This window comes from Rattus norvegicus, chromosome 1 (assembly GCF_021556685.1).
Source record: "Rattus norvegicus strain SHRSP/BbbUtx chromosome 1, alternate assembly SHRSP_T2T, whole genome shotgun sequence".
In the NCBI taxonomy this organism is placed as follows: domain Eukaryota; kingdom Metazoa; phylum Chordata; class Mammalia; order Rodentia; family Muridae; genus Rattus; species Rattus norvegicus.
Genome location: NC_141534.1, coordinates 40,648,183 through 40,674,015, shown reverse-complemented (window position 1 = coordinate 40,674,015; position 25,833 = coordinate 40,648,183). Strand labels below are relative to the sequence as shown.

Genomic DNA, 25,833 nt, shown 5'->3' with positions numbered 1-25,833 from the left:
ACTCACTGCATCAAAACTATTCAAACCATTACAATTTTTACTAACCCAGATGGGATGCTGTACACTGTTCAACAAACATGTTGAAACCTACCTTCATGGTACCTCCACCCACAGTTATTTTTCCTATGAAATAACAAGAAAAATGAACCATGCCTAGTGAAGACTTGTTGCTACCTCACTACCAGCTTCAATTTTCATGTCCTTCCTTAGTGTTGGCAAAGATACCCCATGCCCCCACCATGGTTGTTGTCATCCTGCTTTCACAACATGGTTTAATTTATTCTCTCTCCTACCTCTGCCTATGCTACAAGTCAAGGCTGATGAGTAGTAGAAACATAGAGGAAAGAATAAACAAATCTGTCAGGCAGAAAAATAAGACAATGAAATTTATTATAGGTTTTGATGGTCCAATTTGTTATAGAGAATTCAGATATATTAGTGCCTACAGCATTTACAATTCAGAGGCTATTGCTACACAAATGACAAGTGATGTTCCTTTAATTTATTATTTGTCTTATTTACATAGTATATAATCGTTATGATAAATCATGACCATTTTGTTACTGCTCTAACTGAGAGCTCCCTCAACGTTTCAGTTCCCTTGCATGCAGTTTTCTCAGGTGGCTGTTCCAGGTGGAATATTTTAACATGAAAAAAAAATTCAACAGCCTCTATAATTATGTTACATGATGCTGGTAAGTCATTGTACTTGAGCAAGTTGTTCTGTATGGTGTTCCAAAAAATGTCTAGTGTAAAGCAGGACACATAGAACACAAACTGTATGTCTTTGTCAGATATTCACTGACCTAAAATTGATAGATCGATAATAAAAAGGTAGATGACATTTAGGTCATAGACTGGCAAATTATATACAATGGTTTAATAGATTGATTGTAGATGATTGATAGTTAATGCATACAATATGGATGCTGACAAACAAACAGATGGATAGTGTGGTAGTTTGAATGAACACTGAGAAGTGACACTATTAGGAATTATGGCTTTTTGGTGGATGTGTAGCCTTGTTAGCAGAAGTATGTCACTGTGATGGTAGGCTTTGTGGTCTCACATATGTGCACAAGTCTGGCAAGTGTGATTCAACCCTTCTGCTGACAGCCTTCAGATCAAGATGAAGAACACTTAGCTCCTTCTCTAATATCATATCTGGCTGCATGCTGTTCCCTGCCATTAGCTTAGTTTCCTTAGCACAGTGTCCTCCTGATTTGGTTATCTATTGATGTCCAGCAACTCCTCTCAAATGAAGTGCCTTAAGACAACACATATTTAGTAATTCTCAGGGTCATTATGAATTAAGAATGTGTTATGGGTTAAATGAGGGCCTTGCTTCAAGGGTCTATCACATGGCTGCAACCAAAGTCAACCAGCGTTGTGGTGCTATCTCAAGACTCCACAAGCTCATTTATAGGTCTCTTGGCAGAGTTTGGTTCTTGCTGGCTGGTGACCAGAGGATCTCTGGAGTTCTTTACTATGTGTTGCCCTCCTAATGCAGTCTATGGCTTCCTCAGAACCAGTGAAGATATGGTATTGACTGGCAAGCCAGAAAGGCCATTGAAGTGAATTCTGATCACTATGGCCCCATTCTGTTGGTCAGAATTCACAAGCAAGCCTATCCTTCTCAGGTTGGCAGGGGTGGGTTGTTGGAGAGTAGGAGTGCATGGGAGGATGGGGGTTTATACAAGAAAGAGAACACTAGGAAATCAAGCTGTGGGGATTCCATCTTGGATTTTGGTTTGCCTCTAATTTGTAGGCTAGACCTCCAGTCAATGTTAGAGCTATTGTTATGCTGAATGGAGGGATGCTGAGCTAGAGGCAGAATGTATGGTGGGTGGAAGAGTAAATAAGGTGTCTTTGGACAAGTCAAATCGCCTCCTGCCTCTGAGACATCATTTTGTCCTCAGCAAAATGTAAATACTTGGTCACAAGGGGGGCAAATGAGAAAAAAAAGTGCAAGCTTCAGTTTGTTTTCTGAGGGAGAAAACATAGCTCTCTCCAGCTTGCGGGGAGAAACTGCTCTGGGCCTTTTCTGTTGTGTTGATTCGGAGTCTGTCAGTCTGGTATCTTCAAGGATTTTAGTATTTGGCCCCTTGGGGCCAAATAATAAAGAAATATATTAAATAATATATAAATAATTAAGAATTACATGGCTGGGATAAACACAACGAGAAAGCTGGTTTGGGGAGTCCTTTAAAGTATCTCTAAGGCTTTTTTAAAAACTACCTTTACTTCTAAGGAGCCTGTGGTGGGTGGGCATAGCTGAGAGAAAACTGGCTGTATGTGGGAAATTTCACGTTCCTGATAATAAAATGGTAATAAAATCTCATCTGGCTCCGGAGGCTTAGAGCAGAGGGGATGTTTATGGTGGAGGGGGTTCCCCAACACAGGTGCAGCTGCTTTCCAGGTTGTGAGGTTTTCCAGGCCTACAGGGCAATTGGGGTTATGGACTCTGTGGCCTCCTGCTAGTGTAGTTCCTTTACTCCCAGGCTTTGGGAGAAAACACTGAGTTGTCCCGCCCTGGCGCCAGGCAGCTTCACTCCAGGCTCCAATTGAATGGTGTCACACAAAGTGGGATTCACAGTCTGGGCTGGAGTGGTTTGCCCCAGGGAAGGTAAACAGCTGGGGAGGACATTTCAGAGGGTGGCAGTGTCCTCCCAAAGGTTAGCCAGTGATTGGGGATAGAACTTGGGAGTCAGCCTTTCACAAAGCCATGCTTCTCAGCAGGAAATGTGGGTGGGGCGGAGCAGTCCCGGGATAGAGACGAAGGTCCTTTGAATCTATCAGAGGGCCTGGCCTCTTGCAAGAGGGGTATCCTGGACGCGAGGCCAGGGCAGGGAGCACACTCCAGTGTGTAATCTCATTAACCTCCCTAGCTCTGCCAACCTAGCACGCACAGTCGCTTACAGCCTACAGCTGCCCGCGTGCCTAGTGTCCCTCCAGCCCATGAGGTCACCTCCTGCAGAGCCATAACCCATACTGGAGAGTTGTGGGTGGCCCAGGAGTAGTTGGGACAGCCCAGACCAGATCCGGCCAATAGTCTCACCTTACCAGACTACAGCAGTCTTAGAAAACCTAATGAGAACCAGTTTTAGTGGCCGCTGGCAAACTTTCTCAGACTTGCTGATTGGTCAGTGGCCGAGAGCTGTAGCCAATCAGTGCGGTGGTTGGGCCCGCATTGCGGGCCGAAGGTCCGTGTGGGCATCTGGCCGGCACTGTGGCCTGCAGAGACTCGAGGTGTGGAGGGCAGAGCCAGGGAGGAGTGAGCATGTCTTGGGACCTGACAGCCAGGCGGCTGGCACCACCATCACCGCTATCGCTGCTCCTGGTGCTGGTGCTGCTGTCCGGAGCTGGGGCTCTGCGTCCTGAAGAGCTCTTTCCTTACGGGGAGTCGTGGAGAGACCGGCTGCCGCGGGAGGGCGATGATGAAAGCTCCGCGGCTGTGAAGCTAGCAGTACCTCTACGCTTCTACGGTGTCCAGTTCAGCAACCTCTACGTAAGTTCAGCTCCCAGAGGTGCGCGGCTTGGTGTGGGGTCGTAGTTTCTTCCCAGGGTGTGGAGCAACTAACCTCCCTGTTTAACTGTCATCGCCGCTGGGGACCAGGCTTAGCAGTGGCGCTGCAGCTTCTTGATGCCTACTGTGGAGGAATAAGGATCATTTCAAGGGAGGGCTGAACTGTCCCCCTCTACTTCAACTTCCCAGGTAGGAAGATGAAGTTGAGGCGGCTAGTGCGGTTTGCGTTTTGGGGCGGTGGGAGGCTGTGCATGCAGGCATAGTAATCTAATTAAGGACACGGCGCCCAAGGTGTGCAGTGGTGGAGAAAGATGAGCGGGTTCGAGAGCGGCCGCACCTGTGGGTCGCAGTGCACTTGAGGCCTGTCGCCAAAGTTAAGTTTGTTGCCCTGGATGTGTCTCAACCTGCAAAGAGGAGGGAGTCTTCTTGACTCGAGTAGAACTCGGACCGTAGGTGTGTTCGACTGGTGGTTGCCCTTGGGATTGAGCGACCACTGTTTTGCCCTTTTAAAAATGTTTATGTGGGGCGGGATTCATGTGCCACCTCATGCGTGTGAAGAGCAGAGAACAACCAGTTTTTTGGGTTTTTTTTGTTTTCTTTTGTTTTTTTTATCCCACCTTCTGTCGGGTCCTAAAACTCAAGTCGTCAGGTTTGACGGCAGAGTGCCCTTACCTGCTGAACTGTCTCACCGCCCTGTGGTCTTATTGTAGGTGGGCACCAATGGCATCATCTCCACCCAGGACTTACCCAGGGAGACTGAATATGTTGTTGATGATTTTCCTACTGACTTTCTAGCCATCGCCCCATTCCTGGCTGACATCCACTCGAGTCACAGCAGTGGCCGGATCCTGTATGGAGGACACCTCCTGGGCTGTGCTGAGTCTGGCTGCTTGCTACCTGTGCACAGGCTTCCTGCTGACCAGGTCCAGCTTCCCCCCTACCCACTTCTTCCTGGCCACCTGGGAGCAAGTGGGCCCCTAGGAGGAGGACAGTCTTGGGGCTGCGTGGTCTGGAGAGGTAAGTGAGGGGTACTCTGCAGCTGAGTAAACAGAAGGGTTGGGCTTGAACCGGAAACTAAGGCATTGGCTAGGAGACATTCCCTTGATTCAGCTCCTCAACACTAAGAAAATCGCTTAGTAAAATGAGGGACTAAGGTGCACATACCAAAGACCCTGAGGGAACTTAAGGCACTTTACAGGTTTTTTTCTGTTTTCTGGAATCACCTATAAGTACACAACTATTTCTAATGATATATTCATCGAAAAAATTAAAAATTTGGGAAATTTAAAAAGGAACACCTTTTTTTTTTTTTTTTTTTTTTTTTTTTTTAATGAGCTGGGTGTGGTGTCACTTGCCTTCAATCGCAGCAGAGTCAGAGAGGCAAACAGATCTCTGTGAGTTCTAGGCGAGCCAGAAGTGAGTTCCAGGACCGAATACAGAGAAACCCTGTCTGGAGAAACCAAAAATAACATGTAGGTTCCTGTGTACATTTCTTGCCATTTCTTTAGCATATTGTTGCCGTTGACAACAGTGGGTCCACAGTGCCCATATTACTGTTTCACTTGCTTGTTCTGCTGTATAGTATGCTCTTGTCAATATATTTCTGTAACATTTATTATAACGGTATAAAATCTCACCCTTCCTAGTGGTCATTAAGGTTGCTCCGGTAACGTTTTTACTATAATCAATACTATAAAATGCTTTATAAGGTTTTGTTTTGTTTTGTTTTTTTTCTTTTTTTCGGAGCTGGGTACCGAACCCAGGGCCTTGCGCTTGCTAGGCAAGCGCTCTACCACTGAGCTAAATCCCCAACACCATAAGGGTTTTTTTTTTAATCGTGTGTGTGTGTGTGTGTGTGTGTGTGTGTGTGTCTTTCTCTGTGTCTGCTTGTGTTGGTAGGGCCAGAAGAGGGCTTGGGCCCCCTGAAGCTGGAGTTGTTACATACAGGCAGTTGTGAACTGCTTGACTGAGAATGGATACAGAGATTTGAGCTAGCATGCTGAAAGGACTACAATGTGCTCCTAACTGCTGAGCCACCTCTTCAAAGCCAACACTTCTAAAGTGTCAAAACACTGCACAGCCTTAGCTGACATCACAGGAAAGTGAGCAAGCATGCCATGAACTTCTTAGTAAGTTCCTTGTAGCTTTCTCCACATTGCCTTTGTAACAGTTTACATACTTCTGTCTGCAGGAGCCTGCTTTGCAGTCTCCCTGGAGAAAACACCAACTCTGCTCTGGCTTTGGTCTTGGCAACATGTGAAGCGGGTGTGGGTGGGTTAGGATAAATGGCCTCATTCCTGGTGTAGGTAGAGACAGAGTCCTCTTGTGAAATTCCACCTGGGTGTAAAATGCCATAGACCTGGAGCAAATCTGTGCTTGCTTTAACTCCCCTAGAGCCTCTGAGCTACAGAAGTGATGTCTTCCCTAAGAGCTTGCCCATTGTTCCTGTCACTGACAGTGGCTGTGTTTGTTCTGTGAACTTAAAGGAAGAGACATGTTTTCCTAAAGCCTGCACCAGCAGAGATGGAGAAATAAACATTGTTTGAAGCTACAGTTTTTTATTTGACAGGTTAACATCCAGTTTTGTTTACTGACTAGCCTTGTAATGCCTTGGGTTTGACATCTCAATTACAGTTCAACAGAATACCTTCAACTCAAACACTGCCTCCTTGGGGCAGGCCAGCCAGCTAGAGGGCTAGAGAAGACAGTCCCCACTGTTAAGTTTCATTCTCTCAGTCATTCATTCATACATTCTTTTTAAAAGGTTTATCGAATATCATGTATAACAAGCTTATAGTGAAAAAAATAAACTTTTCTAATACAAGCAACTAGGTCGCCAATTCTAATATTTCTATTTTCTTACGGTCTTTTTTTTTTAAATTTTCATTTGTGAGTGAGAGTGTGGGTGTGCATGCACATGTGTGCATATGCATGTGTGAACCAGAGGTCAATTTTAAATGTCTTTGCTTGGGAGCCATCTTGTCTTTCTACTCAGGGTCTCTCTGGGACCTAGGGCTCCCCAGTTAGGCTAGGCTTGTTGGCCAGTGAGCCCTAAGGATCTGCTTGTTTTTCTCTCCAGAGCAGGGATTACAAGTGTGCTGCCACGACCTGCTTTTCATCTGGGTGCTGCCATTCAAATCAGGACTTCATACACACAGCAAGCACTTCATAGGGTGTGCTGCCTTCCCAACTTCTCCTGTAATGTTAAAAAACTTTATGTCACAGGGTTAGGGTTAGGAGCTAGGGGTTAGGTTTAGGAGTAAGGGGTTAGGGTTAGGGTTATATTATGCAGAGAGTCATATATATCATACATAATCTCTATCTAAACATAGTCGATATTTGTTAATTCAGAAACTATTTTTACACATTTTCCTTGTATCGGCACTGAAATAGACATAGACTCTAAGCGGAATGCTCTTACTCTGAAAGGCCTCTCTTACATTTAGTAGGAACACCATTGATAACCTTTTCTTGTGGTAATATGGTAGACTCTCCAGCTAGAGCTTCCTCCTAACCCATCCTGATTCAGGGATTCCATTTGGGTAGGTTTCAGTGAGGAAGCAATTTCTCGAGGATAGAAGGCAGAGCATGTATCAGCTTGTGTGCTGGAGGTTAATGTACTAGGGGCATGGCAGGCGCAGTGTCTTTCAGAAGAGCAGGGTGTTGGGATCTGATGTAGGAGCACTCAAGGGTAGAGACGTTGTCCGCTCTGAGGACTGCAATTGGTTCCTGGAAGTAGGCAGCTTTGAACGTTTTGAAGTTGGGGGAGTCTGACGTTTATGTTGTTCCTTTTGTTTTGCTTTTGATCCCCCCCTCTCCCGCCATGCATCTCAGGTTGGCCTCAAACCTCATAATGGAGGATGATCTTGAATCTCTGATCCTTTGACCTGACTGACCTGTGCTGAGATAGTGGGTGTGCAGTATCACAACCTACCCATTTTATGGGAACTGAACCCAGAGTGCAGGCTGAGCCACAGTCTTTCTGGTGAACTTAGTTAGTAAGGGTCGAAGGGCAAACTACTTAGACAACTGTTAAATAGTCTGTTTGTTCACACCATCAGACTTCTCTTTAAATTTTTAAAATTGTGTTTATGCACATGGGTCATATGCCTACACACCGTTGCATGCAGTGCCCGTGGAATACCCTGGACCGGATTACCTACAGTTGTGAGCTGTCATGTGAGTGTTGGAAAATGAACATAGGTCCTCTGGAGGAAGAGCCAATGATCTATCTCAACCAGGGAGCCATGCCTCTGCCCCCCTCTCCTTACCTTCTTGCAGGACCGTTTCATACTGTCTTCTCAACACAGTCCCACAGGATAAGTACAGTAATTACTGTTTATATCACAGAAGAGAAAATAATTTCCAAATCTGCCTTAAGTGAGGCAAAGTCACCTTAGAAGACATACTTTTCCCCTTTCTTACACTTTTCATGCAAGACCCATTTTCTGTACACGAATCATATAAGTAGTTACAGTAACAATCGTTGTGCTTTTTCTGAAGACATCTAATAAATAAGGTTAGTGTTTTAGTGTTCATTGCGGCTTTGGTGCTAGGACAGTTCTTGGAGCCACATTCAAAGGAAGTGTGAACTGGAGTGAAGTTGCTGTGAAGAATGCTTCTGATGATAACCTCACTTTGAAATTACTGTTCTGCTGCTCCCAAGGAAAATTCAGCTGAATTAGCTAGCCTCTTGTAACAGAAAAAACAAACAAATAAAAAAAATTAGAGCAGGAAGCATTTGCACTGAGGCTCCGGGGTCTTGAGGCTGCGGTGGGTCCCAAGTGTTTTAGTGTTTATTTGACATGAAGGTTACAGCCCCAGAGAGATGAGTTTACTACTTAGGATTCTCATTTCATTAGCAATATTTCATTAGAAACGGTCTTTGACTGTTTCCTTTTGGTGTCCGTGCATGCTGTACCTGTGTCTGTGTGTGTTTCTGTGCATGTGTGCGCACGTGCAGGCAAACACAGACATTCATGCATGGCTCACATTTGTGTGGAGATGCATGTGTGTGCAGACCAGAGAAGAACTTTGAGTGTAATTCCTTAGGCACTCTCCACCTTTTAAAAATTATTTATTTGTTCTGCCTACATGTGCATGCTTTGACACTGTGGTAGTCACAGCACAACTTCAGAGTCAGCTCTCTGCTAATCCTCCTTCATGGGGTCTGGGAATTGAACTCTGGTTTATCAGGCTTCTGAGGTAAGCGCCTTTAACCTGCTGAGCACTCTATTCAGCTCTCTTTCAAATCATTTTCAGGCACACCTCCCTCTGACCCAGTACTCAGCTAATCTAGAATTGATTGCTGGGTGACAAGGCTCTCGGAGCTGCCTTCCTTCCTGTGGGACTACAGATCTGGGACTGACAGACACCATGACTGTTTTTGTTCAGTGTGTATTCTAGGGATCAAACTCAGGTCCTCATGCTTGAATAGCAACTCCTCACACTGAACCACTGAACCATTTCCCCAGCTCTTCCTTCAATTTTGCAGTTCTGGGACTTGAACACAAGTCCTCATGAAGGTTAGCTAAGTAAGTCCTTCATGAATGAGCAACACCCATAGGCACAGTAATTCTTTCATGACACCTTCCAGGTACTTGTGTAGTCAGGCACAAGGCAGAAAACACTTGCAGCAGTGGTCTTGGAAGACACAAGCCCTCAGTCTTCCTTTTCTAAGCTGTAGTGCTGACTTTTTAGGGTTGTCATGAGAATTAACCAAGCCAATGTGTTGTTCCTGCCATGTAACGATCTTGTGGTAGAACTCTTTTATGTAAGGACTTGTTTTTTTATTTCATTTTATTCTCTCTGTGTGTGTGCATGTATGTGTATGTATATGTTTATATGCTACATGTGAATATGTATGTCTATGTATTGTTTGTTTATGTAAATAATCTATGTTTATGCTGTATATGAAATTGTGTGTCTGCATGTTCCTGATGTGTATGTATGTCTGCATTTGTGCATTATGTGTGTGTTTGTGTATGTGTGTGTGATTTGTGTGTCTGTGTATGGTTTATGTGTATGATGTGTGTATGTGCATGATATGTGTGCTTGTGTGTGTCTGTATGGTGTGTTTATATGCATATGGTGTGTGCAGGTTGTGTGTGAGTGTGAGGTGTTTATACGGTATGTGCACACTGCATTGAGGCCACTTGTGTGTGCATGATATATATGTGGGGTGTGTGCATGGTATGTGTGTAGGACATGTATGATATGTGGTTTTGTATGATTTATGTGTGCACATGCAGAGATTGGGAGGAGATCCTCCTGATACCAGTTCTCTCCTTTTACATGGGTTCCTGGAACTGAACTCGGATTTCAAGGCAAGGGATTTATTTACCTTTTGAGCCTTCTCTGGCCCTCTCTATAAGTACTTTTTAAATGGAGGGTTTTCCAAATGACTGTTTTGGGTTTTTTCCCCTTTGTTTTTCTTATCTTTTTGTAGGGGAATTTGGTGGGGAAAATTCTGTGGCTTTCTTGTCTTTTAATTTTTCCAAACATCCATATTGTTCTTCAGATATTGCCATAGGCTGAATGGGCTTCAGGACTTGTTCTGTTCGATGAGGTTTTGAGCACAGGATGTGTTTTCAATTACTCCTGTGGAAGGCTCTTTTGAATACTTTGAAGGCCCTGGGATTGAAGTCTTGCTTTGATAGATTTTTTTTTTAATTTTTGAGGTAGATTTTGGCACACACTAATCTCCTTTGCCTGGAAGATTCTGTGATCTCTACATAGTTTTCTTTTTCTTTCTTTTTTTTGTTTATTTTATTTTATTTATTTTTTTATTAACTTGAGTATTTCTTATTTACATTTCGAGTGTTATTCCCTTTCCTGGTTTACGGGCCAACATCCCCCTAACCTCTCCCCCTCCCCTTCTTTATGGGTGTTCCACTCCCCATCCTCCCCCCATTGCCACCCTCCCCCCAACAATCACGTTCACTGGGGGTTCAGTCTTAGCAGGACCCAGGGCTTCCCCTTACACTGGTGATCTTACTAGGATATTCAATGCTACCTATGAGGTCAGAGTCCAGGGTCAGTCCATGTATAGTCTTTCGGTAGTGGCTTAGTCCCTGGAAGCTCTGGTTGCTTGGCACTGTTGTTCATATGGGGTCTCGAGCCCCTTCAAGCTCTTCCAGTTCTTTCTCTGATTCCTTCAACAGGCGTCCTGTTCTCAGTTCAGTGGTTTGCTGCTGGCATTCGCCTTTGTATTTGCTGTATTCTGGCTGTGTCTCTCAAGAGAGATCTCCATCCGGCTCCTGTCGGTCTGCACTTCTTTGCTTCATCCATCTTGTCTAATTGGGTGGCTGTATATGTATGGGCCACATGTGGGGCAGGCTCTACATAGTTTTCTTACATCTGGTATAGTAATATTAATATTAGGCACTGGAAATGACATCAGAGGAATAATATCTTTACAGTGTGAAATGTTTCTGCTCTCTTCATTCCCTCCAGGATGTTCACATTGGGTATGACAGAGTGTTCTACCTGGCATGCAAGAATGGCATGGTGCAACTGCATTGAAAAAAAAATGAACAAATAAAGTGTTTGTTCATTTAGTTAATCTGAGATTTCTTAAACTGTCACTTCATAGAGCAAAGAGGTTATGGCCGGAAGATCTGAGAAATGATGGGTACCGTTTTTTTTTTTTGTTTTTTTTTTTGCTTTGTTTTTTTGTTTGTGTTGTTGTTGTTGTTGTTGTCGTTGTTGCTCTGTGTGTTTTTGGTGTCAGGGGAAGGCTGTTGTGTTCTCACTGGGGAGGAGGGTGTTATCTAGAACTGAGGTAGATAGTATGTTGAAGGTTTTTGTTGATGAGGAATTTCATTTGGGTTGGAAGGACCACAGGAATGGGAACTGAGTATGAGTGGTAGGAGAGCTTTCCTTAGTCTGGGCTGCATCCTGGGAGAAGGATGGGAGCGTGGAGGTTGCTTCAGAAAAGGATGGAAACATTGTATCTGTAGTCAGGAAGCAGAGAAAGATGGGTGTTGTTTCTAAGCTTCCTTTTTTCTTTGTATGCAGTGCAAGCCTGAGCCCAGGGAATGGTGGTGTCTATATTTAGGGTGGGTCTTCCCTCCTTATTAATCTAATCAAGATACTTTATCAGAGACATGCCTGGTGACTATTTCCTGGATGGTTGTAGATACTATCAGATTGACAGCTAATAGTATGCATCACAGCTGGTCCCTGGACGCTTTAACATGGAATGGTGGGTGTTGAGTTGGTGCAGAGGTGACGGTTGTTGATCAAGAACTTTGGATTTAGCTGGAGTTTTTAATTTATGGAGCTAGAGTCCACAGAAAGTGTATGTGTGTAATTTACCACATGTCAGTGAAGACAGAGAGGATAGAGAATAACTAGATATATGAAAATGGGTTGAACAAAACTGCTTAGGTGTCCTTGAAGACTACATATGAAGGAGGATACACTACGCCATTGTGAAAGCATTAGGCATTCTCTTGACTCTGCAGTACCGGGGTGAATTTGGAACATCCCAAGCACATCAGTGTCCCCATGGAAATGGGGAAAAAAATAACATACAATGTGGTGGTTGGTGTTCACACCAAACATCGGAGGCCAGAATCAGTGGCCTTACACCTCCAGAGAATGTGTCCTTAAGGAAGACTGAGCATTGAACTTTGTCCCCCAGGAAGGAATCACCTCATTTCTTATTTTGTTATCATTTTGGTAAGGCTGGATAGACAAATCCCTTGTTGTAAAGATGACATTCTGCTGGTTGATGTTTTACCCTTGTTGGATGGTATGTTTGAGAAGCCTTCTGGTTTTCTGTCTGAACAGGAAACTGGAGACCTTGCAGCTGGGCACCTCTGACCTGATCCTCTTTGCAGTGCTCCCCATCCTGTGGCGAGCTCCTCTCCTAGCTGGCACTCTCTCTTTCTCTTTGGGGAAGTTGGGAGGCCATGACGCTTGTACAAGTTTTGGCAGTGCAGCTGAGGGGTTACCTTCAGAACCTGTGTGGAGGACTCTTGGAAAACTTGTATCTGGGAATGTGAGGGCCTTTCCCTTTGGAAAAGAGTCAGACAGAAGGTGTCTCTATAGAGGGGCTCTTCAGGGACTATGAAGTGTCCTCTTAGCGATTCTGTGTGGAAGTCTGTAGCCCTGACAAGGGGTTCATGTGTGGCAGATTTCAAGCAGGTCAACTCTTCCGGAATGTACTTTGGGATCATAAAGTGTATTAAAAGGAAGTTTTTGTTGTTTTCTCCTCCATTATTTGCCTGTTTTAGTGGAGATGAGGAAATGAAAAACTTGCCATCTGAAGTGAGTGCTTCGCCGAAAGGTGACACAGAAATGACATAGAATAAGTAAGGCACTACATGTGCACATCTCCAGGTTAAAAGTCAGGCTTTCCCATCACAGCCTCCTCACTTCTTCCCAGATCCTCCCCACTGCCTTCTGATCTCCACATGTAGACAGCCCTTATCATAGGGAATTTCTCTAAATTTAGAACGTTGGTTCTCCCTTATCTTGTGATGTTGATTGTGGCCATCGTATCAGGAGCCTCCACAGTTGGTTATTTAAGGATGGGATTATTAGTTCGGCTTTTCATCTCCTACTTGAACTTTCTTGTGACTGAAATAAAGCTTAGGCAGCCTCTGGCCCTACCCTGACTGATGATGAATGACGCATGTTCTGCGTGTACCTGAATTGGAAACTTAGAGGTTTTGACCTTTCTGGGGAGGATCAATTCCCGCTGATGACATAATTGAGGACTACAGCTGCAACAAATGTAGAATGTGGGGACTGAATTCATGAACTTTTTTTTTTTGAAAAACAAGGAAGGTAAGCAGACTCTTCCATTTAGAGAATACAGAGGAGCTACAGAGTTTTTTTTTCTTGAAACCATATTAATATCTGCATTTCTTTGTCTTATTACCCAAACCTCAAAGCTGTACTTTAGCATTATGTGTCAGAAAGGTAAAAGTGACATTTGAGATGTTCTAGAACAAGACAGAAAAGAACAGAAGGACACATTCATTCCTTGTATTCAGTTTTGAGGTTCTTGCTGTGTCAGTTTGTCTTGTTTAGCAAAATGAAGAGGTAATGATACCAAAAGTGATTTCTTTTCCTTCTTGTCATCCACCTTCTTTATAAAGCGAGTATTTGTAAGAGAAATGTCTCCCCAGTTCCCTATTAAATTGTAAAACATATATGATCTAGTGAGAGAAGCCAACTACAGCATCTAAGACAGTGGAGCATCCCTTAACTAATTCTTTGGTGGAAGAAGGTGGTAATGGCAGAAAAGGTCCCTTTGAAACTCAGTAAACGAAATATCATGGAGTAATTCCACAGTCACCCTGGTGTTAATTCAGACTCCAACTCTCATCTAGGTCTGCTTTGGCTCCCACAATGTTTATCTTCATTCATTGGCTGCCCCTGTGATGCTACCCCACCCCCACTCTGATGTCCTGGACACTCTCCTTTTTCTGTGGCCTCTGCCACCATGCCTGTCCCCAGTCACTCTCCTAAAATTCCACTCCTGGCTGTTTTCCTCTCCTATAAATCAGGCTCTTGGGCATAGTTTTTTGGCTCTGTCCTGACTGCAGCATCAAACATAATGTGGTTTAGCGGGTACCCAACCCCAATGCATTAATATTCAGATGGTTTAGTGAGTGGAGGCCAAAGCCAAACCAGAAAACCAACAGTAGCCAAATACATACTAGAAAACCAACAAAGTGGGTGCTGAAGAATGGAAGGGGTTCCACAGGGAATCACAGTCCTCGACCCCCAGGAGGCACTGCTTGCTGGTTAGGATTTTCTTGGTGCAGGGAAATATGAACACAGCATCAACGCACTTAGTAGGAGTGGGGACCCTTAAACACTGTGTGGAGGGCTTAGTGGAGCTGAGCCAGGGAAGGGAGATTGGGTCAGAGCATGTGTCCTAGAATGGCTTGTTTGGTAGAGTTCAGGTGACTGTCTATTGCAGGGGATGAGCTGTTGGGTCTGGCTGGCTTCCACCATTAATCATTGCCCGACCTTAAGCAAGCCCCTGGGTTTCTTTCTTCATCTGCAATGTGACAAGATAACTCGTGTTGTAAAGAGATTGAAGAGGAAAGGGAGTTTGGCTGTGAGATCAGTAAGGATGACTTTTGATCAGCTGCTTCCTGACTGAGTGTTGCCTGCAGTAGGCAATGGGTGGATGCATAGATGGATGGATGCATGTCTTGCTGGATGCATGGATGTTGGATGCATGGATGGATGGATGGATGGATGCATAGCTGGCTGGCTGGATGCCTGCTGGCTGGATGCATAGATGGATGGATGGATGGATGGATGCATAGATGGATGGATGCATAGCTTGCTGGATGCCTGCTAGATGGATGCATAAATGGATGCATGCGTGGATATTGGATGCATGGATGGATAGATGGATGCATAGATGGATGGATGCATGGATGCTTGGATGCATGGATGGATGGATGCATAGATGAATGGATGCATGGGTGGGTGCATGCATGGATGCTAATATGATATATAGATGTGAAAGCCGTTGAGACACAAAATAAATCTGAGGGTATAGGAATGAGCAAGTCAATTTTGTTCCTTGTCCAGAACTCTCAAAAGAGTTTGGTCTCGAGAAGCTTACAACCTTAACACTTCTAAATACAGTGTTTTAATGTTATTTGTTGAGAATTTCATACATTGATCAGTATATTTCAGTATATCCACTTCACCCCCTATATTTGTTCTAAGAATCCCTTGAATACAGTGAAGCCTACTTATGGGTGAGGGGCCACCACTGCAGCATGGTCCACTCACTAGGGACCACACCCCTAAAGAAAACCCTCCCCTAGCAGTTTTCAACTGTCAGAATCTTCTCAGCTACAGGCAGGGGCTTCAGTGCCCTACCACATCCGTGCTGGAATCTTGAGTGGTTTGCTCTTCTGCTGGACACCAACTGCACTGAGTTTGGGAGTTCAACGACCATATCATGAGCACATGTCATTGTTCTGACCCAATTCCTTCCGACCTTTGGCTCTTAAACTCTTTCCACCTCTTTTCTTTCCAATATTCCCTGAGCGTTGAGGGAACTTGATATGGTGGGAGCATCTGTGGCTGAGCTCTCCACAGAGAGTTCGGACTAGTTACGAATGTGTATTAACTACCATCCAGTGTATGAAGATCCTCCCCCAATGACCACCGAGAGCTGTGTTAATCTATGAGCTTGTAACTGATGTTCCCGAAATTATGAAAGGTGCTTATGTCAGAGTTAAATGGCCGAGCCATAGTCAATACAGCTCTGAAGTATGGATACAGGGGTGATCTCTTATGCAGAGTAGATAGGGTGTTTCTTACTTGGATTTCATGTTACCTGGTTGTTTGTATTTTGGTTCATTTTATCAGTCACTCAGGGTTAAAGCTCATTCTGCCACTCTCCCACAATTTTGATATTTCTGGAAAGCATCAAAGGAGACAGTGAAGAACCGGAGTGAATGGATGACAGTGTTTGTGTCTGTGTGTGTGTGTGTGTGTGTGTGTGCGCGCGTGCATGTGCATGCATGTGTGTGAGCACGTGTATGAAGGCCTTTATGGCTCTAGTAGGAAAACACAACTTTATCCTCACATGCTTTTTGCACACACACACAGGCACAGACACACGGGCACACACATGCACATGCACAGCAGCTTCTTATGGCTATGCAGGTACCAATTCTCATTCTAATACTCTGTGATTCTTGGTCCTTCCCAGATGCTGTTGGTGTCCAGGAGATCTGCCTTTAAAAATCATAGTATTTCAAGCACTCAGTCCTATTTCCAAGGGCTCTACATACAAGTGTCCCCTCCTGTTCTGTGAATCGTACAGGGTCTTGGTCTCCATCTCACCCGCTGTGTAGTCTAGACTCTAGAACAGACTTAGCAGTTGGCCTCTATCCTTTCTCCTCTAACCTCTTACCCTCTAGCTTAAAGACTCTCTCTCCCCAGGTTGTACCTAGAGCCCCTTGGAAGGAGGGCTGAGTGCTTGAAATACTACGATTTTTAAGACACAGGCGTGTGCCAGAAAGGAGCAGCGTGAGACATGACCAGAGTGATTGACAGATTTGGTGTGCCTCACGCTTAATAAAATGAGTCAAACTACAGACAATGGAATAACATAAAATGCAAGTCAGAATTATCCTACCACTACTCTGAGTGACAACTCTGCTACCTCCCCTTTCAGAGTGGGTTTTGCCTCCCATTCAGTGTTTCCATACTTAACACTGTCTCCTAGGCTTCTTTCCTCCAGATTCTGTCAGTATCGTTGTCTTAAGGGTTGAAACATTGCATCACACATGCCCAGCATTGAGGACAACATTTGTAAACAAAGTAGCTCAGGATCATGCTCCTAGCTCCCTCTGGATGCTTTGCTGAACCCCTCCAAGGAGAAGGACATTTTCCTAGTCCTGGAATTTCTTCTTCCAACAGAAGTCATACATTATTCATGTTTGCAGGCCTCTTCTGAAACATATGCATATTCAGGTAGAGAAGAGAGTAGTTCCTGGGAAAGGATTAGTCACAGGCAGGCCAGCATGGCTGTTCTGTTTTGTGATACAGTTTTTCTTTCTAGGAGACAAATTCTATCTGTGAGCATTCAAAATGACCTCAGTGTGGAGGGTAAATTAACTGTTTAGATTCCCCCCAGGCACTGTGGCAAACGCCAGGATATTGATTTATGTCTCATTAGAAGGCATTTATTTTGCTCCATGCTTGCAAAATAAATGTACTTTCCTACTCTTTGAAGCTTTGAAGCTTTGAAGCTTTGAAGCTGTCCACTTCCAAACTCAAGAGGTTTCCCAGCTGCAATGCCCCTGCTGTGGGATGGGCTGGGGCTCCAGGGTCTCTTCTTACTGATTGGTTTCAGTTTTTAAAATTACATTACTGTGTGGGAGTTGGGTGTTGGAGGCAGCTGGTGGGGAGGAGTCTGGGTCGGAATCCAGTGTGTAAGAGTTTGTGCTCTCAGACTACCACGTGGATTCTGGGTATAGCTCTCAGCTTTTGTAGATAAGTGGCTTTTCCTGCTGAATCATTTTATCAGCCTGGAGTTTTGTCTTCTGTGGTATGTTCTATTTGCAACCCTAATTTCTATAAACACCAACTGAGGGCAAGAGTTGAAGCTCTGCTGGTAGAACACTTGCCTTGCGGACACAAAGCCCAGAGTTTTGACCTTGATGCCATACAAACAGGGTTTAGTATCACAGCTGGTATCCCAGTGTTTGGGAGGTGCAGGCAGGAGGAATAGAAGCTCAAGGTTATCCTCAGCTACATGTGACTGTGTCTCAAAAAAATGAAAAGAAACCTTAGCAATTGAATATAGCAAATCACAGAAGGGACGAACACTGACCTGACTTGGGGAGGAGAGGGTATATTTGGTTTACTGTCCTGGGTCAAACAGTGCATTAGGGGAGCCAAGGCAGGAACTAAAGCAAGACAGGAACCTAGAAGGAGGCAGAAACTGGAGCAGAAGCCATAGAGGAACATTATTATTGGCTTGGTTCCTCTGTTACTCAGCCTGATTTCTTACACAACCAGAGATGGTACCCTAGGGTGGTATCACCCATAGTGAACTGCTCTTCCTCCCACCAATCATTAACCAAGAAAACGCCCCTCCCCCCAGACTTGCCTTCAGGCCTATGTGATTGAGGCAATCTCTTCTCAGGTCTGCATCAGGGTGACAAAATCCAGCCAGTACAGCAGAGTATCATAAATACACTTGGGTAGAGGTAGTGGCCAGTGGACAGTGCACAGAATGAGAGAGAGAAAGAGAACTTAAGAAAACCTCAACTCTCTTCATTATTGCAGTAGAAACCTAGACTAGAATGATGAATACTTGCCCCAGTGAACAAAGATCTTGTTATATGATTCAGTGGATCTTAATACTTCTCTTTAGCCATTTCCTCTTATTCTTGATTGTGGACTTTTGAGGAAATTACATAGTCTGGGACAATTTGAGCTTTGGTCTTTCATGCAAACACAGGATTGATATCATTGGCTAGGTCCTGCTTTCCAGAGTCTTTTTTTTCCTCCCTCTTTATTAAATTGGGTATTTTTTATTTACATTTCAACTGTTATTCCCTTTCCTGGTTTCCAGGCCAACATCCCCCTAACATCTTTCCCCTCCCACTCTATATGGGTGTTCCCCTCTCCATCCTCCCCCATTACCACCCTCCCCCCAACAATCACGTTCACTGGAGGTTCAGTCTTGGCAGGATGAAGGGATTCCCCTTCCACTGGTGCCCTTACTAGACTATTCATTGTTACCTATGCAGTTGGAGCCCAGGGTTAGTCTTTGGGTAGTGACTTAGTCACCTGAAGCTCTGGTTGGTTGGCATTTTTGTTCATATGGGGTCTCAAGACCCTTCAAGCTCTTTCAGTCCTTTCTCTGATTCCTTCAATGGGGAGGTCCCGTTCTCGGTTCAGTGGTTTGCTGCTGGCATTCACCTATGTATTTGCCATATTCTGGCTATGTCTCTCAGGAGAGATCTACATCTAGTTCCTGTCAGCCTGCACTTCTTTGTTTCATCCATCTTATCTAGTTCGGTGGGTGTATATATATGGGCCACATGTGGGGCAGGCTCTGAATGGGCGTTCCTTCAGCCTTCCAGAGCCTTCCTAACCCAAGCTTTCTCTTAGGGTTAGGAGTCGTCTTACACATGGCTGTCCTCTTCACAGCAAGCATACCATTGACACTGAGATAGTAGGTGACTGAGCTGGCAAGAGTAGTGCCACATCCCAGCAGAAGATCTTGAGTTTCAGGATAGCTGGGACTATCTGGTGAGACTCCTCTGAGAAAAGAGATTCTTGGGAACTAAGAGGGGTTCATGGTCTACTCTACAGAGAAAATGAAGATCTGTTCCCAAATACTGAGCCTCATTTTGACTAATACATTTGTATCTCACCCAAGTTGAACTTTTGCTCAAAAAATGTTTTAGACTTGGTCATTAAAAAGTACTGATAGATCTATCATCCTCTGTCACTAATACATTAGTCCAAGTGAATCACAGTACACAGAGATGTTTGGAGGACAAAGTTTCTTGTTAGCATGAAATTCTTGCCCTGGCTTTGCCAACTTTTGGCTGTATGATCTGAAGATTAGCTAACCTCTCAAAACCAACTTTTACCTCACTAAGATCTAGCACAGCTACCACCCCTATCTTGCAGAGCCCAGTGAAGACTGATAAACACTGGTGTAGGCACGGCTTGTAGAAATCAGTACTATTTAAGTGTTTTAGGAATTGTAAGCTTAAGTAAGCTTGAGTCCGATTTAAGTGTTCATTCATGTAGAGAAAGCATAAAATATTCTTGCATTCCATGTTTGCTCTCAAGACAGCCAGGTTTTGACAGAATATTTGATTTGGGCTTCTGGAGCAGACATATAACCTGATGAGTTAGTGTTCTATACACAATGCCAGACAAAAGGCAGCTCATAACAAAGTTCCTGTATGGTATTTATCTCAGTTACTTAGAAGCTTTGCTTCTGCTTGACATAGCAGGCAAAGTTTGACTTTGATCGTTAAAGTCTTTTGAATTCGAAATAAATTCTGAAGGAGGATGAACAGACTGGTTATAATCCACTCTTTCCTCTGTTCTTAGACTAAGGAACCTGGGGATTCCTGGGGTGTGGGCTTTTCACATCAGCAGCAGGCTGGCCCTGGACAATGTCTGTCCAGCTAAGGTCAGAGGTGACCATTCCACAGTCTGCTCCTCAGTGCTGGAGCACTCCTTTAACCATGCTGCAGCCCTGGAAATGTGTACTGAGGACAGTTTCAATTATTACAATGAGAATGGAGAGGATGTAGACTACCCACCAATTGAACCAGGAGAATGGATGTATTGATGTGTCTTGCAAATCAAAGGCTAATCCAAGCTGTGTGGATGTTGGCACCATGTCTCCAGATTCTGATCACGCTTCTCCTTTGCCACACCCAGCCCCTGGTAATTGGCCATCCTACCTGGAAACAGAATCGGCTTCTTTGGTCCGATAAATTAAACACGGGCCACCTGTGGGAGAGGTAGAGGTCCTGGATTTCAAGGACACAGTATTGCTTTTGGATCCAATGGGCACCAGAACCCCAGCTCCTCCACAGGCAGATGCAGCTTTTTTAACTCCAGGCAGGAAAGACCTTGGGAACAGAAACACCCAGTCCTATCCAGTGCCTTCAGAGCCAGATGTTCCTGTCGCTCCTTTGGAAGGAGAAATCCTTCCTAATTACCCCGAGTCTAGTCACATGCCACCCCTGAGTGTATGTGGTAGGACTGGAGGACCACGTGAGTTCTAAAGCTCATGGCAAGTGCATTGAAAAACTGGGCATTTGAGGTTTTGTTTAAAGAAAATATAGCAGAGTTGACAAACTAGACATGGTCATTCCCCTGGGCCCATCCCTGTACCAGGCAGGCTGGGACAGGCTGGGGCAGGCTAGGGCAGGCTAAGGCAGGCTGGGGCAGGCTGGGGCAAGCTAGGGCAGGCTGCAACAGAAAGATTGTCTAGGTTCAAGAGTAGCCTGGGCCATATAGAGAATTCTAGGCCAGCCTGGATTATATAGCCAGCTCTCCTCCCAAGTATAATGAAAAATTTTGGTTTGCAAGTTCAGAGAAGGTGAGCCATGTCGAGGCTTCATAGGCATTGCAGGATGGAGGGTCCAGCCATTTAGCTTTGACTGTGGTAGTTACCTGTGCAGGCTTAGGCAAACATGCTGAAGAGCCTTCGGGAGAGAACATGGTATAGACACCTATGTCTGCTATTAGTTCTGGTTCTTGTCCCCACAGCTGTGGCCTTCACCTCCCCTGAACCACCTTATCCTGGTTCTGTGACTCACTAGCACTAAAGGTAGCAGGAAGAAGGCAGGGGAATGCCCAGAGGGAACAACTTTTCATCCAACAGTGATGGACTGGGAAACTGGACCTAGATTCATCCTCCCCCACACCTATCTCAATGATCTCTGCCAGGAAGAAGTGGTCACACCTCTCTCCACAGCATTTCAACTTCACAGTTTTTCTGTCAGTGTTTTTTTTTTTCTTTTTTTCTTTTTTTTCAGAGCTGGGGACCGAACCCAGGGCCTTGCGCTTCCTAGGCAAGCGCTCTACCACTGAGCTAATTCCCCAACCCCTCTGTCAGTGTTTTGACAAAAACATTAACCTAGCAAAGAGGACCTTCTGGTTCTGCTGGGACATTTTCTGCAGGTTCAGGAGTTGTTTGGAGAAATAGTTCAGGAGGGAAGAAAACACTTCGTGTTTAACAGAGTATAGAGTAATAGTTAGGGTAGGAACGTTGTTGTCAAGTTTGAATCTTGGCCATGGTAAGGCAACTTATTTCACCCCCAAGTCTCTGATTTTCATTTATAAACGTATTGCCAGGATTTGTTGTTAGTATATGTTATGTTTTGAGTGCCTGCATTAGTTGGTTCCTTAGAAGACAATTACGGCCATCGTTACTAATCTTTAGAGGATTTAAAACATATCAAACTGGAGGATGAGTGGGGGCGAGTGAACAGCTGGGCTGGAAAACAGAGAAATTGAAAACAGAAAGTCTCTTTAAAAAGCTTGTCCTTCCTGGCTCCTTTTCTCCTTGTTGAAGTTTGCTGAGCATTTGTTTTTGTAAAGCCAAAGTTGTGGATTTCTTTTAAACGTTCTAGAACATTCAAATTCTTCTAACAATCTCCAAAAATATTCAGTGTGAGTTCTTTCTATCTAAAGAGATTTAAAGGCACGAATCAAAAGTTTCCTCAAAGGGATTTTGTGTTGCAGATGTGTTTCTGAGTGGCCTTTTGTTGGGGGTTGTATTTTCCCGGCCCAGGAAGAGCACACAGTTATTGGAAAGTAGGTCTATGTACAGTTGTCTGAAATCTGAGCGGGCTATGGCCAAGCACAAAACTGTAAACTGATCTAAAACCTTCAGAGAGTTTTCTTTTGTAACTCGGTCATGGTTCTTGAAGCGTGAACTTTGTAGATGACAATGTGTCACAGTGTCAAAGGTTGTGCGTGGCTGTTTAAGAGTGCAGAAATAGAACCAGTCACTGGGAACTGAGGGTAACAGCATAACACAGGCGGGACATGATCTGTGGTATTTAATCAGCTGCCAAATGTAGTCAATGCTGACATCTAAATGCTAGAATGTTTATGAAAAAGACATTCAGGGGGAGATTGTCCAACTGGAAGCTTTTAAGTCTTAGAGGAGAAAAATACTTTTAAATTTTATTTAAAAAAAATATTTATGTGTGTTCATGTGTACAAGTTCATGTGTGGGAAAGCCTAGCACTTAAGAAAGAATGTTTGGAGAGCTATGTGAAGCATAGAAACATGTAGTTGTTATTATTTATGTTCAGAGGAAACACTGGTGTCCCGTAGGTTTATCTGGCAGATGTGGGCTTACTCTGGGCAGCTGTTGACATGGGGCTGAGACCTTCTAGTACCAGCTCAAGGTAGGAAATCTGCGGCTTCTGGTAGTGGATGGATTTGAGTTCCCCCACAGCTCTGTTGTGCAGTTTGAAGACAGATGCTGTTTGAACCTTATTTTCTGAATACAGAGCACCCTTCCCAATAAATTTTAAGTTCCCCTTTAAGCATATAGGATTGGGTTTGCTGAGTCAGGGAATTAGGATTTTGTTAAAGGCTCAGAAAATTTCTCTGCTTTTTAGTATTGTTTTCATTAGGGTGTGTGTGTGTGTGTGTGTGTGTGTGTGTGTGTGTGTGTCTGTGTCTGCGTCTGTGTTTGTGTGTGTGTCTGTACACGCCTGCCTGCCTGCCTGTGTATATGTATATGTGTTGTTTCCACCCCATGGGAATAAGAATAGGAGCTGTGCTCTGAAGTGGCACCCAGGGCAGCTTATGGAGCATGATGGTATAGACAGGTTCCATGCTGCTACCCTGAGCAGTGTTTCTTTGTCCTGAGAGCTGGCTGCAGCCCTGCTCATATTGGGAGCTTACAATTCCAGGCTGCAGTAGGTTTTTGGTTGTCACAGCAGATAGTATCTGCATTCTCACTGCCAGGGAGGTGGGCTCCATTTGCAGAGAGAGAGATTCATGGGGAAAGGCTGCAGTGCATTTGTTAGTCTCAGTAGATTGAGCAGCTGTGAACTTTCCCTTCACTAAGGCCATCCCTAACTGAACCCTCAGGAACTGTTCCCTACAGCTTTTACTCTGGACTGAGCTCACCCTCCCTGTTGCCTGCCCTGATCCTCAGCTTCCACCTGGTTCCCAGCAGCTACACAAACAGACCAGTTCTTTTAGTCTGGGGCAGGGATTTTTTTGCAGCTTTCAACCTGGAGTAGCAAGCGCTGCTGAGGTGCTGGGGTCCTCGAAGCTGGGAGAACTGAAGTAGAGGAGGAAGGTTCGGCCCAAGGTCGCAAGCTCTGGGCCAGGGTGTAGTGGTCTCACAGGTGGCCATTTCTGAGCATCATCTCCGCTGCTGTTTCTCACCCCCTGGCTTCTGATACTCGCAGGCCGCTTCTGACATTCCCATAGCGACGCAGGATGGGGAGGGGCCTGTGGACAGCAAGGAGACACACCACCCAATCTGGATCAGGCGACCCAAGGGCGTCTGTTAGCCCCACCTCCGCCCTCTCCCCCATTTCCCACCCCCAGACTGCAGCCAAGGTGCTAAAGTGGTTCTAGCTGTTGGAGGGGTCCTGCAGCTGTGATAGGCTCCTCCTCTCCCGCCCCTCCTCCCCACCCACCTTTAAGGCCCTCCTGGGATAACTGTCCTCCTCTGGGGCCCTGCACCTACTCCCAGCCATGGTGGCCAGCCTCACTGCTCTCCTCGTTTACCTCGTTTTCTCCTTGGCCATCCTGGGCGAGACAGGTAAGGTGAGTGAGGGCTGGGGCACCCGGGGACCCCGCCCTGGTGCCTGGGGGTCGCTCAGTGCATGAGAGGCTTTGTCTCTACCTGGCTGGCCTGAGGTGTGGGGTCGGGGTAGGAATAGGGAGACCCCACATCAGGAGGGGAAAAATGGCTTCAAGAAAACACTGCAATTGTAGTTGATTCAAAGGAGCATTATGCTTTGAGCTTTCTAAAAATGAAGGCAGACCCGACCAGTGAGAAACATAGGTTTAGGCAAACCAAACTTGGCCTTAGCACTGACTTCTAGCAAGGTTTATGTCCCATATAAGGAACACTGGGAAAGAGAACTCCTTACCCAGGTCATTATGATAAATGAATGAATGAATGAATGAATGGATGGATGGATGGATGGATGGATGGATGGATGGATGAATGAATGAATGCAGAAATGGTTTTCCTAAGGCAACTCTGCTGGTGTTGGTACAAGAACCTTTCAGTGAGCTACAGAGAAATGGCCAGTCTGGGTTCTGGGTTGTAGGAACTGATGCTGCAGAGGGTGAAGACAGCCAACACTTGTATCTCTGCGATGGCAATATGGTAGAGGAAGAAACCCAGCACAAACGTCAGATCTATGTCATGGACTGCTATGGAGGGAAGAAAGCAAACAATCACAGGGATAAAGAGTGGCTTATGATTTTAGTCTCCCTTTGGGGATAAAATTTTTATTGTCTAGTGGCCTTTTGTAGAGAAAAGTATCCAGTAGCCCACCTTGAGGTTTGTGTCCCACACACTGCGGGAGATGCCTGAGACTGTAAATGTCAATAGTTTTTCATTGCTGAGTTGAAACACGAAGCCCTGTGCATGGTAGATAATTGCATCTTATAGCATGGAGGTTTTGAAACTAGACTGTGAATGCCCTTAGCTTTTCCTGCTTTGAAGTGAGAGAGATGGGAGAAGCTGGTAGAGGCGAAGTCATACAGTGATTAATTGGCGGCTAGTGTTTGCTCCCAGGATTCTATGACTCCACAGTCACCATCTTAAAACACGTGGCATAATTCATTTAGACCTGGAGGTTGCCCCACTTCTAACCTTCTGTGGCTTTCTGAAAACGAGTTTTCTAAACCCGTTCAATCAGTCCACAAAATGACTAATATTCACAAAAGACATCTCTGGTCCAGGAATGTGTCCATCTTAGATCAAGTACTACTCCCTGCGTGTTTTTGTGCCCATCATATTTCTTCCATCCTTGTTTGCTTGCTTCCTTTTTTTAAAAGACAGAGTCTCAAATTTGCTCTGATTTCAAAGCTGGCCTTGAACTCTTGATCCTCCTGCCTCTGCTTCCTGAGACCTAGGCTTACATTCCTGATTCTCTTGCCTCTCCCACCTGAGACCTGGAGTTACACTTACGTGCAACCATGTCTGACATGCATCTTGGTTTGAATCAGCATTACAACTGTTTAGGTTAGATAATCCTCACTTCCAAGTAAGGGGACTGTGGCTACACATCAGAAAGAAAAGCAGGGTTCAACCAGATAAGAAC

At 44.9% G+C, this 25,833-nt stretch overlaps 1 protein-coding gene across 1 annotated transcript in view; it reads left to right on the top strand.

The window, feature by feature from the left end:
* Positions 1-3,226: 3,226 nt before the first annotated feature.
* Nid2l2 (nidogen 2 like 2) overlaps positions 3,227-25,833 on the top strand; it is a 46,086-nt gene continuing 23,479 nt past the window's right edge. Inside the window, exons 1-2 of the mRNA XM_087598312.1 lie at positions 3,227-3,508; positions 4,322-4,543. Coding sequence (XP_087454438.1) covers positions 3,281-3,508; positions 4,322-4,507 — 414 coding nt within the window. The 5' untranslated portion in view covers positions 3,227-3,280 and the 3' untranslated portion in view covers positions 4,508-4,543. The remainder of the gene's footprint in view (positions 3,509-4,321; positions 4,544-25,833) is intronic.